Source organism: Schistosoma haematobium, chromosome 5 (genome assembly GCF_000699445.3).
Source record: "Schistosoma haematobium chromosome 5, whole genome shotgun sequence".
NCBI lineage: Eukaryota > Metazoa > Platyhelminthes > Trematoda > Strigeidida > Schistosomatidae > Schistosoma > Schistosoma haematobium.
The window spans coordinates 6,404,827-6,420,301 of NC_067200.1; the positions used below are offsets into that span (position 1 = coordinate 6,404,827).

The window sequence follows — 15,475 nt, forward strand, 5'->3', positions numbered from 1 at the left end:
CGTTATTCAGTCATTCGTAGAAGTTGAGTTATTGTCGTTTAGATTGGAGTAAAAACATTTGAAGAATTTATTTGAAAGCTGAGTAATATATGGGACTAATAGTAATGTCAAACCATCAATTAAATAATAGAATTCTTTTAGTTCTCTGTAGTACATATAGATGACCTAGACAAACGTTTTCGACAAGGTTATTGAGTTTATTTGATGTCAGACACTAACGGAGTTTGAAATGTTGTCTTTTGAACTTGTAAAACCAACCTTACTTTATTTTAAGTCTAAATGTTTACATAAAATGCTGGCGACCTATCGAGAAGCTGGTTAATGAGAAACTGAAGAAGTATCACAGAAAAGATCCCTATATTTTCCTCCACCATGTATGTTGTTTGGTGAAACGAGAGGCCATTATCGTAAAACTCATTTAAAGTACAATTTTATTTTAACAGTTGAATTTATGAGTTAATCTGAGTTAAACCACTAGTGAGAAACCGGAAGTACTGGACAGCCGTTTCGTTCTAATATATATATGTCTAGCTTCTAATATCTAACTATTTATTACACAGCACAATTCAGTGATTTACCATTCGGTCATGAAGCAACATAATTAAAATTCTAAATTCACTTGGTGTTGTTTACTTGTATCTTCCCATTGTTATTTAGAACTATAATTGATCAATCTCTTGTTGGCATATGGGCATTCTGTGCGAACTGCCTCGATATTGCCTTAAGTCATAAGCTTTATAATTCATTACAAATTGACTACTATAGAAGAATGAATGAAAGACAAGAAGTACTGAAATTGTTCAAATTATTTTCATCATTCCACATCAACTAATTGAAACTAAATCAATCTCAAAACATTTATATTTATCAATAGGTGTAATACTTAATCAACATTTCATTATTATTCTACTCATTCATTAAAAATAGATCAACAGAAATTGGTCTATGATTAAAATAATCTTCAAATATAAACATTTCATCTTTACTAAAATAAATTAAACTTCATCACTTCACTGGTTGGAATCATGAATCAATTGAAGCTAGACCACCACGGAAAACCTGGAAGCACTGGACGGCCGTTTCGTCTTAGTATGAGACTCCTCAGCAATGCGCATCCACGATCCCGCCCCTCGCGAGATTCGAAACCAGAACCTATTAGCCTCGCACCAGGCGCTTAACCAACTGGATTAGTTGAAGTTAGACATTAACACCGTTAGATGCCGTCTCAGTGGTCTGGTTGGTTAAACGCGTGATGCGAGACTGATAGGTCCCAGGTTCGAATCTCATGAAGCGGGTTCGTGGGTGCGCACTGCTGAGGAGTCCCATGCTAGGACGAAACGGCCATCCAGTGCTTCCAGGTTTTCCATGGTGGCCTAGCTTCAATTGACTTATGATTTCAACTAGTGAACTTTCTAACAATCTCCACAAAACCCATTCTGATTTTTCATTTTATATAATTCATCTAATAACTTCCATGTTCACGTTTATTTTCATCGATTGAGACCCAATCTAGTGACAATAGATAGATATATATATGTTTTAAAAGAAAACAATTAGGTTGGTACTTTGCTAATTTATCATTATTATTATGTATCTCTTCTGCGTGTGTGTGTGTGTATGTAGGTATGTATGTATGCTTGTTTGTGTTTATCACTATACTGAATTCTATTTGCCAAATATTTTAAGTAACCAGTCTCATTATAGTATTATTATCTTTGTAATATATACTGTCTAATTGAAGTTATCTTATATAACTGTTTATATATATATATAGTAGTAGATGACAAACAATAGGTCAAAAAGGTGGTCATCTAAACAAGTTAGATTCGTGTTTCTTTTCTTCTTTTTATTTTGCTTCTTTTTTAAATAACAATAATGATCATTACGACTATTATTATTATTATTATCGTGATTTATTTTTCTTTATGGTAGTGTTATTTTATTTATTGTTTTAATAAACCATCTATAGATGATGATGATGTTGATTTTGATGAGAGGGGGTGGACATAGTGATTATGTTTACGTTATTTATCCAATATTAACTCAGAAATAAACAATCAATTCAAATTCACTTACATATATATATATATATATATATATATATATATATATATAAACATTATTGAAAACACAATATAGTTACGTGAATAGGCATTAGATGAGACAAATTTGGTCTAAACAATAAATAAATAAACATATATATTTACTTCAGTTAACCAAAAGGGAACATTGTGAATTCACTTTGGATTGTATTATTCTGGCATTGAATATTGAATAAATTATATACATATATAAACAAAATAATGTAAGTACGCTATTGTAATATATTTTTTCATAATTATATGTTACTTACTTACTTAATTACTTACTTATTTACTCCTGTTATTCCCATGGGAGCATAGGCCGCTAACCAGCGTTCTCCTACTCACTCTATCCTGAGCCTTCTAATTGTTGTTCATTCTTATAATGTTTGTCTCCATTTTTCGGTGTAATGTGTTCTTTGATCTTCCTCTTCTCGTTTGACCTTGAGGATTTCAAGTGAGGGTTTAACCTGGAGTTCCTAAGAGGCTATTGTCGGTTCCACGCCCGGATAAAAAAGATGGATTGGGCATAAGGTTAATGACCCCATCATGTAGAAAACTAAATTGCTAAAAAAACGCTAATTATATGTTAATTATGTTCAATTTAACTTAGTATTATGATATATAGTGATAAACGTGTATGACATAAAGTGATAAGCTATACTGAATAGCTTAATTTTTAGTGATAACGGATGTAAATTTCATTCATGTCGAATATTTATTTTATTGGTTTGAATATATGAATATTGGTACAAAGAGGCGCTGGATACATATGTGCCACACAAGGCACTTGATTTGTGTGTGGGCTGTGATACTGCGCGGGTGGTTTTCTTAGGGGGCTACACCCAGAGCCTTCGACCTAAAAGTCTGATCCACAAGGCAGTGGAATATCGTAAGGAGATGAAGTCCCATAGTAGCCGGTGACCAACAATGGGTTCATACGCCATTTGTTCCTTCAGGGTCCTGAAGTCCATGTGCACAATTGCTTTTGAATCAGGATTTAACAACTCCCTATGATGGATCTTCATATTCACCAAACCGATTAAAGCGCCGGACATTCGCTTTTCGTCCTCTCGCGAGAAGGTAGTGAGTAGGACTTTCCTTGTAGTGATTGTATACACTTGGCGAGGTGAGAATATTTCGAGATAGAAGGCCGACCCCCCCACCCTCTTCCGTACCAGGGCATTTGGAGGCATCTCGAATGTAAGAAATTTATCACTGACAGGCAATTGAATATGATAGCTCAACATTACAAATGAGTTGAAATTAAATATGTATACTATTGGGTGCTATACTGATAAGAAACAACTGTGTAGAACGTTCTGGGATTCTATAGATTTCTTTAACTAAAATTACTTCATGATATAAATTAGAATATATCAGAAATCATAACCCTTCACCCTTCAGTTTATAAGTCATAGTACAACTCAGTTTTATAATTCTCAAATTCATTTCATCACATTTAATAGGAGCTATAGTTAACAAGTCAGTTTTTGACTCTATATTAAATGTTCTCATATCTACTTTATACAGTTGGATGGTATATGGTTCCAGTAGAAAGACATCGTAAGTATCACATTAGTAGGTATATGTCCAACCGGAATGGTAAACGTTCTACGCTACTAATTATTGTTAATCATATAGGTAGAGACAATTATTCTATAGGATACTTGACTGTCGTGCAAGCGGAATAGGTCAACTTTGGCCTGTTCGATTTGTACATATTTATATTATATATCATAATCTATTTATCTTTAAATAGATAAACACTAATTAACTAGAAATCTGATCATTTTGCACGTGTAACTATTAAGTATATTGATTTCGGAAAAGTACTTCAAAATATTGATAATGAAGAATATGTATGGACTCACACACACACACACACACATACACTTAATCAAGTGATCTTCTTGTCACCAGTTAGTATTCATTTTTTATAATGATAACTAAAGATCTAATACAAAGACTCTTCATTTATATCCCTTCAACCAGTCAATCAATAATCAATCGATTTTCTGATCAATATGCCACTTAGGGTCATGTGGTTATATGCATTGAGTGTCCAAGCCATTATTCACATTATTCAATGTTAATGAATATAAAACCTGTGAAAATTGAACATATAAATGATGTTATGATTTCAACGAAGTTACGTTGACTGACGTTTTATAAATATGTCAACCTTTAATGTATACAATTCCTTAACACACACACTTACACCGAGTTAGTAACAAAGACAATATGAGAATAATACGTATATTAACAACAATCTACTCAAGACTCAAACCTTGGAATTGACATCTACAAACAGACACAGAGAGAGAGAATTGTTGCATACTGATATTTGTTTACTTGATTACTATGCGAGTTGTATTCACCGTCAATTGTGACAATGTTTGATTATGAAGCATTTCCTATGGAAACACCATAGTCAACTATTTCACATACAACCACACTCAGTTATGCATTACTTACTTACTTACTTACGTCTGTTACTCCTAATGGAGCATAGGCCGCCGACCAGCATTCTCCAACCCACTCTGTCCTGGGCCTCCAAGGGCCTTCAAATAACCACAATTCTTTCACATTATTGAATTAGAATGTACTAGTTCACATTTTCGAATTCCAGTCTATACATTACTTACTTACTTACTTACTTATTTACTTACTTACTTACTTACTTACTAACTTACTAACTTACTTCCTTACTTACTAACTTCCTTCCTTCCTTCCTTCCTTACTTACTTACTTACTTACGCCTGTTACTCCCAGTGGAGTATAGGACCCCGAACAACATTCTACAACCCACTCTGTCTTGGGCCTTCCTTTCTAGTTCTATCCAATTTTTGTTCAATTTTCTCATGCCTGTCTCCATTTCTCGGTGTAATGTGTTCTTTGATCTTTCTCTTCTCGTTTAGCCTTGAGAATTTCATGTGAGGATTTGCCAGTCTATATATTAGCATCAGTGAATTACCATTTTTAATCCAAAGTTGACTGATATAAATACAGTTAACTTACTCTTGAGGAAATTCATTTTCATGATGAAATACCAGTACAGATTGAATTGTTGCTTAAACAATTGACTTACCAGGGTATTAGATTAATCTTGATCATAATGGTCATTGAAATAAAGATACAAAGACAAAAATGAAATATCCCACTACCAATATTTTTTCGTTCTAATTACTTCCGTTATTTGCAAAAAATTGTAACTATGCTACAAAGAAATATTATTGATCATTTCTGGAACCGGAAATAATGCTGAAATGAAATTTTTATCATTTAAATATGTCATCATCAAGCAGTTATGAAATGTGCGAGGGGGGAAATGGCTATCAATAGAAAGATATACGGCGAAAAGATGACCTAGAAATATGGTTATTATTGCTTCATATAAGTATATTTTAAAATATGGTTACCAATTACTTTTCCACCAAACTTAGAACTAATACTTCATCTTATAAACAGAGTATTCAACAAAGTGTTAATCTGATAAACTGTACATGATCAACTGAGAGTGAACTGAGAGATCGTGATGTCATTCAAGACCACTGATATGAAACTAACTTGTGTACATACAGCCTAGAGGAGGTTTCTGTATATTAGAAACTTAATGGAGGTAATTCTCGAGTCGATTGTATATGCAGATTCGATATTCCTGAGGATAATTTCCACCAACTGACTAATAAGATCAAATTCAACTTATATTTAGATATCTTAAAATTACATATATTTTTTCACTCAATAGCACATGATGATTTTAAGATTCCAAACTTATGCAAGAATGGTTAAACTATTATGATACTTGTGATATGCTGATAATGTTGTTTAGGAGCAGAATTTGATTCACATCACACGATAAATTTATGAAATCCCATACGATTCGATAATATTTAGTGAAAAGAATTGTACTACTCACAAGTAGAATGAACTTGAAATATAAAATATAAATGAGACATTGTCTACTATGGCTGGATCTGCTGTAGTGAATAGTTTCCAATGGAATAACAATAATGATAAGTCTTGTTAATTGAACGCTAGATTTAGTTCCCAAGTTCTCCCAGTAACCCATAGGCTAGGTCTACACAGTGACTTGAACACAAGAGAAAAGGCGCGAAATCTGCAAGAAACACTTTACTCCAAATATTCGTGTATGTACAGAAAATATAGGGCTATAGTATTTTAGATGTCCTTGGGTTTCCGGGAAATTCTAGAATGCTAATGAACGTAGTAGCAGTATAAGTAATCAATCAATCAGAAACTCTACATGTGACTTTACTTTCTTGATGTTTCTGGCTAAACGTCTAGTGAATGCTGATTGGATAAGATGCTTCTCAATGTTTTCAGAAGCTTTCCTAGCTTTTTTTGAAGAGTTTTCTGGCTCTCCCCAACAAATAATTCTCTTGTATTACGTAAGATATGCAAGCCAATCTTTTGAAATCAATCAATATTTCCATCCATCATTTGTTTCTTGAAGATGGAAAGTAACTCCAATAAAAACTATGGACACATTAAATTAAATGTTTTATGTTCTATTACAGATATAAACTACACTTCACATTCCATCTCTACACACATTAAATCTGTGAATTAAATTTGTAAGGGAATACAATCATCATTAAATCATAAAACAATGAACAAAAAGAATTCGTCAAAAACATCATCTTTACGAAAATCGTCTAAATCTGAATTGACACCAGAACAAATAATGAATCTTAAAACAGAACTTTATCAATTGGCTCAATCGAATATTATTCCTTTACCGAATGAACCGGATTTTGCAACATGTGATGATACGTAAGTGTTTGTTGTTCATTTATATTCACTTGGTATTGTTGACTTGAATCTTCTCATTGATAGATTCCAATGGTAGCCACTATTCATCTTTGCTTAGAATGCTTGTAAATTAAGGTGATATCGAGGCAATACATGCAGTATGCACATATGTCAATAAGTGACGGATCAATTGCAGTCCTAAACATCAATGGGAACAGTCAAGTACTTACCGATATCAACTACAAATAAAATAATCCCTTGAAACATCCTATATTAATAATAATCCAATTCAATTTACTATACCTAATAATTAATATGAGAGGACAACTAATGGGTGGATTCCAAGTGAGAACAGGAATCAAACAAGGTTGCTTACTCTCACCCTTTCTCTTTATTATGGTGGTTGACTGAATTATGAATTCCTCCACACCTGAGAGGAAGCACGGAATCCGGTGAACAGCTCGGAATCAACCAGAATATTTGGACTCCTTAGATGACTTAGCTTTTCTATCTCATGCACACGAACAAATGCAGATGAAGAAAACTAGTGTAGCAACAGTAAACTTCAACATACACAAAGAAGAAAGTGACATCCTCATATATAAACGGAGAACATCAACTCAATCTCACTTGATGGAGAAGATCTGGAAGATGTGGAATATTTCACGTACCTGAGAAGCATCATCGATGAAAGTGGATGATCTGAATCAGAAGTAGAAGAGAGGATTGGCAAATTCCTATAATTGAAGAACATATGGAACTTAAACCAAATGTTAACCAGTATCAAAGTCACAATCTTTAATACGAACGTCAAGACAGTTCTACTGTATGGAGCTGAAACGTCGAGAACTACAACAACCATCATCAAGAAAGTACAAGTATTCATAAATGGTTGTCTACGCAAGACACTCAACATCCATTGGCCAGATACCATCAGCAACTGCTTTCTATGGGAGAGAACAAACCAGCTTCCAGCTAAAGAAGAAATCAAGAGAAGACGATGGAAATGGATAGGACGTACAATACGCAAATCATCAAACTGCATCACGAGGCAAGTCCTAACTTGGAATCTTGAAGGGAAGCGGAAAAGATGAAGGCCAAAGAACACATAACATCGGGAAATAGAAGTAGATATGAAAAGGATGAATATTGACTGGAAGGAGCTGGAAAGGATTGCGTGGGACAGAGTTAGATGGAGAATACTGGTGGGTGGGCTATGCATTTGCACGAGGGGTGACAGGCACAAGTAAGTAATAACTAAAATCCGATATTATTCAGTTATACATCCTATTGGTTTCCGTACTTATTCATTCAATACAAAGTATTTCATTTCGAGCATAATGGATATACAAGGATTCCCAAACAATGTACACAATCGCACTCCATAGCATTTTCTTCGTTTTTCCTGATCAACTGTATAATCATTTAGAATATTTATATTATTTTCTAATATTAAATCTCAATACTGTTACTGTTAAATTATCTGAACATGGGTTGTATCATGATTAGAGGATTCTTCCTCTAGAGAGTTCGACGTTTAACGTCTAACATTACACTCACATACACCATCACTAATCTCTTTGGGTTATGTGAGGGCGGTCGACGAGTGAACTCGAGAAAGCTTTAAGAAGCTGAGAAACAGCCGAAGATATTCCACCCAATCATCTTTTGGAAGGATATTCTAGTATCTCTACGTGTAGCTTCCCGATTGGACGATGCTAATAACACCCTGTGTGCGGATTGGATAGCTATAATAATGACAGTTTCGTACTATAATTTAACACTGTCTGGAATAACATTCCTTTCACTAGTCTTCTGTCTTCTCATTGCGACTTGAAAGGGTTCTAGCGTTCAAGTGCTCAAGTTATACGTGGTATATCAAGAATATAAGCATCTACATATTACAGGTTATAATCAATTTCTTGTCGGACAAACATTTTTTACTCAATTCAATTACTTAATGAGAACCATTGAATTGTTTCAATCAAGAAAACTACAATCTACTTTATACATCTGATATTTATTTTTACTCTCTTTCTTCTCAACGTATTATTAGATTAACTCGATTTCTTGTGGCAAGAAATTATGTTGTTGAAGATGCTTTTAAACAATTGAAAACAGCTGTAGAATGGCGTCGAGAATATCAACCATTGACAATTCAATGTAAATGGTGTCATGAAACACCAGGATTTCATTCAGTTGTGAGTTATTATTGTTGTTTGTTTATGTACGTTACAACATTCTCGGAAGTCTGATTGTGCTGGATTATTATTATTATTATGATGAACACCATGACCAGTGTTCATATAAAGCAGATAAGATCTTTATTTAAATTTACGTTAATGATTCTGCTCACTATGTCAACGAGTTGATTGATTTCTGAATTCGTTAGCTGAGTGACTTACTCCTTATTCTTATTCTTTTGAAGTGATATGTATTGAGTTAAAACCTCAATGTGAACATTAACATTAGAAGCAAGCAAGTACATCTGACTGGAATAAGTTACAAATAGGACATAACTACTGCCTACTATCTAGTAATACAATAATAATAAAATTAGTTGATTAAGTTTACTGTTGTTGTTGTTGTTGTTGTTGACAAATAACACCAAATAGAGTATTTTTATATTCCATCGAGAGATAGCCTATGCTTATTCCAAATTTAAAACCATTCGAATATTGTTCTAACACGAAACATGATGTAGGCTAATTCTATGGACTGGACATCTAGTAATCGAAGAAACTGAGGGGTCAAAAACTTAAACAAAACCAAATCTGCATACAGTAATAAATATAAACTCTACATATAACAGAATTACTGAACTGAAAACGAGAACACCCAATCAGATAACAACATAGGTCGATGAGGAAATATTACTTACTTACTTACTTACTTATGCCTATTAACCCTCGTGGAGGAGCATAGACCGCTCATCAGTATTCTCCATCGAACTCTGTCCTGAGCAATCCATGGGGAAATATAGATTGGAAAAAATTCACTGCAAACTGGCTTATCAGCAAGTAATAAAAGAAACAGAATATATTAGTCTTTCTAGCACTCTAATGGGTCTAAACAAACTTTTTTGATTGGGATCATGAATCGATTGGTGTTAGACCACAATTGAAAACCTGGAAACATTGAACGATCGTTCCGTCCTATTGCGGGACTCCTTGGCAGTTCACATCTACGATCCCGCTCGCAGGATTTCAACTCAGAGCATTCAGTCTCGCGCGCGAGCGCTTAACCTATAGATCACTGGGACGCATCCCACAATAAGACGAAACGGCTGTCCATTGCTTCCAGGTGTTCATTGATGGTCTAACATCAATCAATTCATGATTTCAGTCAAAAACTTAATAGTCTCCACAACCCTATACTGCTAAATAAAATTACCATCTTATTAAACTTTTGATATCTTAGACCGTTTTATTTATTTTTATCTTTTCTACTCTTCGCTTTCATTTTAATCAGCGACAAGTTGGGTTCGATCGTGAAGGTAGACCATTGATGTATGCTTGCTTTGCTCAATGTCAAACATTGAAAAATAATCCAGAAGATGTTGTTTGCCATATGGTTTATCTTATCGAACATGCAAAACGAAGTATACAAACCTCAGTGAATACATTGGTATTTATTATTGATTGTACAGGTAAGATTATAATGTACTACTTAAAGATAATACGATTTTTTAAAACAACTTCAATGTAATGAGAATCACAATAAACATCCTACTGGTGCATGTGTTAGTGACTATCTAGACGATTGACCTAGTAGATAACGCGTCGAACATTTGAATTGAAAGTTGCTGTGTTCAGTGCTAGAGAAGTAAGTGTATTCAGCTGATGAGTCCTAAATAGGAAGTTATCTATGTTCTGTTAGACACGATCCATCTATTTCAGAAAACCCGTAGAAATTTTCAAGGTTATAACCAGTCGAAAATGTCATAATGTTATGATCCTTCAAGATGCTCCTCACCTTTGATAAAACATCTGCTCTATCTATATTTCTGTTGTTCCAAATATAACTAGCTCTCAAAAAGCTATCCAATGAGATGCTCTGAAGAGTATAGAATTACTTAAGAATTTCTTTTAAGCAAACATCAGAAGAACTAATCTTTATTGATTCACATTTTATATGTGCAATTTTTATTTAAACAAATAAATAAATATTTCAAGTGTTTTCTTTAGTATTCATATGTGTGGTACTGATATCTAGGGATATAAGTAGTATATATCATCAATCGAAAGTGAAATGCCTGGTGGCAGAAGGTTCGTAGAAAAATGAATGGGAATAGAGAATGATTGGTTGGGAAACGACGGAACAATGATGTCTGAGACCATTGTTTGACATTTTGCAAATGAAGTCTTTATTGTACAGTTCTTGGATGTTACTAGGATGTTCTGTAATTTCATATTCAAACACATTCTATTGTCCCTATTTGTGTTCTCGTTCAACACAATATCATCATGAATTAATGATATCACAGCATTCAATAATGGTATTTTTTACAAAGTTATTTGTTAGGTAAATTGCATCTGATAGTGATTCTTGAATTTCATATCTAAACTGAAAATGTATTATTACATGGTGGATTAATTCAGCAGTGTAATATATTATGACCATGGTGGGTTTTCAGCGAAAAGTAGACAGGAGTCCTTATTTGACCCACATTTTGTACAAGTTGACGCTCAAGAACAAGGTATATCTACAATCTTGAAGGAACTGATACTCCTGCAGAATTCGAATCTAAATGACCCGAGTTTATAGTTTAAAAAGCTATTGGATAACTGTTTTGTCAAAGTGCAGGACTTCTCAGAAGTGCACTTTTCGTACCCTCACCTAAGATGAAACCCGAATCTTTAAGTCATATGGCAAATCCTGAACGTTTATACCATGGAATTGTCATCTAGTGGTTTACATTTCTAACTTCAGTCAACTTTACACATTGCACTATAGAAAGTCTGGAAGCACTGGACGGCCATGTCATCCTAGTATGGGACTGCTCAGGAGTGTGCATTCAAAATCCACCCAGTGAGATGCGAACCCAGGACCTGTTGGTCTCTCTCGAGCGTTTAACATCTAGATCATTGAGTCGGCATCCAACAGTGTTAGTTTCTGACTTCAAACAATCCACCCATTCCCCCACCGTCCATTATTGTCATCATTGAGTTACTATCTCACAACAAACCCGGTTGAATTCTACTGGTCATGGCTTCTCACTAGAACTCTAAGAAATACCTCTTGCATGTGCACTGCCACTGAGGTATGTCATACTAGAACGAAACAGCCCTCCAGTGCTTCCAGATTTTCCATGATGGTCTAGCTTCATTTGGCTAATGAATTCAACTATTAAAAATTACTAAAATCTCATCGAAATCCCCTTCCAATATAATTTATATCAGTTTGATGTGATATTCATTAACTGATTATCAAGTTTGTGTAAAATCAGTTTATAATTTAGGGTATTCCGTTTAATGTTATCACATTTTCAAAGAGTTAATAATGCTTCGTTTGTTGTCATCTCCATTTCGCCTTAGTATGGGACAGAAGATGTTTTTGTGATTTTGCGAATCAATAAAATCATAATGGAGATTTTGTAGAGATGTTAATAATTTTAATAGTTGAATTCATAAGTCGATCACAGGTAGACCACTATTGAAAACTTAGAAGCACTCTACAGCTATTTAGTCCTAGTATAGGACTCCTCAGCAATGCGCATCCATGATCCTACACGCGAAACCTGAACCCATCTCAATGTGGTGTATCTGGAAGCTTGTTTATGATATACCGCGTATAACGTGAGCAGTAGAACGCCAGAACCCTTCCAAGTCGCAATGAGAAGACAGAAAACTAATGAATGGAATATTATTCCAGACAGTGTGAATTATGGCACAAAATTGTCAGGTATTTATAGTTTTTAGTAAGAACGAAATCATCATTACAGTCCACCAGTCCGCATAAAGGGGGTCATTAGCATTTCCAAACCGGAAGCCTCACGTAGGAATTCTAGAGTATTCTTCCAAAAGATAGTTGGATGGAATATCTTCGGCTTTCTCTGAGTCTCCTACAGCTTCCTCAAGTTCACCCGTGGTCCGTCGTCACACAATGGTTTATAGGTTAACGGTTTGCTTGCAAGAACAAAGACTTTGAATTCTAGTCCGACATGCAAGATGCACACTGCCATTGTGCTATCTCATACTAGAACTAAACAGCCATCCACTACTTCCAGTATTTCCATAACGATCTAACTTCAATTCACTCATGAATTCAACTATTCAACTAACTATCATCTCCACAAGACTACCCCCAATCCCTCTTTGATTATATTGACAAAATATTGTTTTATTTCTCGTCTGTTTGTCTTTTCTCATTTATTCACAATTAGGTTTAACGGTTGCTTGTTGTAATCCAAAAATTGGTAAGAAATTTGTACAAACATTTGCTGATTGTTACCCAGAAACTTTATATAAATTTATATTAATTAATCATGGTACATTTTTTCATGGTATATGGAAAGCAATTAAAGTTTTTATTGATCCAAATACAGTAAAAAAAGTGAAATTAATTCGTAAAGAAAAAATTCAACGAACATTTAATGAAATGTTTACCCCAGATACAATAACATGGTTATTAGATGAAATTAAATTAAATAAAATCAATATCACAGAAAATCAATTAAAATTTTGGGAATCACCACATTCATATGAATTACATGATCCACGTGGTACACATGAATATATTCAACGTTGTATAGAACCATTAAAATTATTCATTGAACAACAACAACAACAACAACGACAGCAACCACAGCAACAATCTAATCAAAAATCCACTATATTAACATATGATAATTTAGGCTTAAAAACTCATATGCCACATACAAATATTATGGATTGTTTAAATAAAACATTAAAACAAGTTAAAATTCAATCATTCTATAATGGTAAATATATTAAACCAAATAAAGAAGAATTACAAGCATATGGAGTTGATATCAATGATAATCTATCTGAAATTAGTGGAGGATCTGAAGAATAATAATAATAATGATGATAATAATAATAATGAAATGATTTAAAATATGCTCCTTTTCATGAATTGATCTTCTTTTAATATTATTCTTAAAACTCTATTTTGATCTTTCTATTCTGTTCATTTAACTTCAATGATCATTGTTCAATATAAAGTTGTATATTGAACCCTTGTGTAATATTTTTTGTAAAAAAATTTCTTTGGCTTGAATGTAAATTTCTGATATTTCAATTGATTAAAAAGAATTTAGGCAATAACTATAATTTATGGATGTAAGCATCAGCTGGTGAATTTGGCGCCGTGACATTGAAATCCATCAGACGTTGCTGATTGGTTCGTCTGCAAATTATAGTATCGAGACTACTAGCCAATCAGAAAACAGTTAATATAGAGTAAAAATATATACTAAACAAAGCCAAAGAATTAAAGTGGATACACTTCTTTTATATGATTTATAAACTTTTCAAGGTTAGAAAGAGGTTCAGAAGTTCTGAAATCGTAATGCATACAGTAGAGGAACTTATCCATATGGCTCCATAATAGTTGGCTTCTCGAGCCATAATAGTATCGTAAAAACTCTTCCAGCCTCGACCACATAACTTCATTATTGTTTGTGTGCACTCCAGTTGTCGGATCCACAAAATGCCGCTTGTGTATAACGACACGATGCTCATAACCAATTTTATATAGGCGCCTGTACGCTCTCCAATCCTCTGTATATATTGTTGTGCTTGGCTGTACATATTCCCGTATAATTGGTATTATTGTCATTGCCTATCGGTATCTGACCCGCTGGAAGTGTCCCTATTGAGATGATATGTCCTAAATTCCAAGGACCTCTGAGGTATATTTATGGAAGTGCTACTTACCCAGTCTACTTCAATACTACGTTTTCTGTTACATTTTCGTTTCCTGACTATTGTTTCGTCTATTTCAACGATTCTCTCAACTCCCTCCAAAAGACTCGCGTAAGCTTGTCCTTTTTTGTTGCATATATACCTCTACAATACTCATACCACTGAACATCCAAAGCTTCACTAACATCTGAAAATGTTGTAGCTAGTGTTACTGGCGCTTTTATTATCCCATTCGCAACAATTTTCATGATTTTCTTTAGTTTTAATCGGGATCGAGCGGGAAAAGTTCCTGTTTTTCCACACTTCTTGTTCCAACATAAACAACATCGAAAGACAACTTCATTATGGCAGTCTGTACACAGTACAGAATTCATTTGATTGCCTCAGACACAAATAAAGGAACTTCTTTATAATCCTATTTGTTGTAACCGCTCAATTATCACGTTTTCTATAAAATCCACTGTAAACCGATTGTATGTGAGCATCACGCACTGAAATTGGCGCTGTGAACTTGAAAACCCTCAAGCGCTCCTGATTGGCTCGTCCATAAATTAGAGTCTCGCCGAAAGTTATTATTTTAAAAAAAAACATCATATAGACTCTAATGATTCCGATCTAATCTGAATGTAATTTAGATACTGAGAGATCATGTAAAGTAGCATATGTGAAAACAAATAAAAAGCTGGAAAATAGGAGAATAAATAAAACAAGAGTAAAGGTTAATCG

General features: G+C 33.9%; 1 protein-coding gene across 1 annotated transcript; it reads left to right on the forward strand.

Annotated features, from left to right (window-relative positions):
* The first annotated feature begins 2,156 nt into the window (after nucleotides 1–2,156).
* On the forward strand, nucleotides 2,157–14,358 carry MS3_00009045 (uncharacterized protein). Its single transcript, XM_051217378.1, has 5 exons — nucleotides 2,157–2,305; nucleotides 6,626–6,881; nucleotides 8,917–9,061; nucleotides 10,332–10,509; nucleotides 13,246–14,358. The coding sequence occupies exons 2-5, from the start codon at nucleotides 6,718–6,720 to the stop codon at nucleotides 13,896–13,898; spliced, it is 1,140 nt and encodes a 379-aa protein (XP_051064770.1). The 5' UTR covers nucleotides 2,157–2,305; nucleotides 6,626–6,717; the 3' UTR covers nucleotides 13,899–14,358.
* Nucleotides 14,359–15,475: the final 1,117 nt, after the last annotated feature.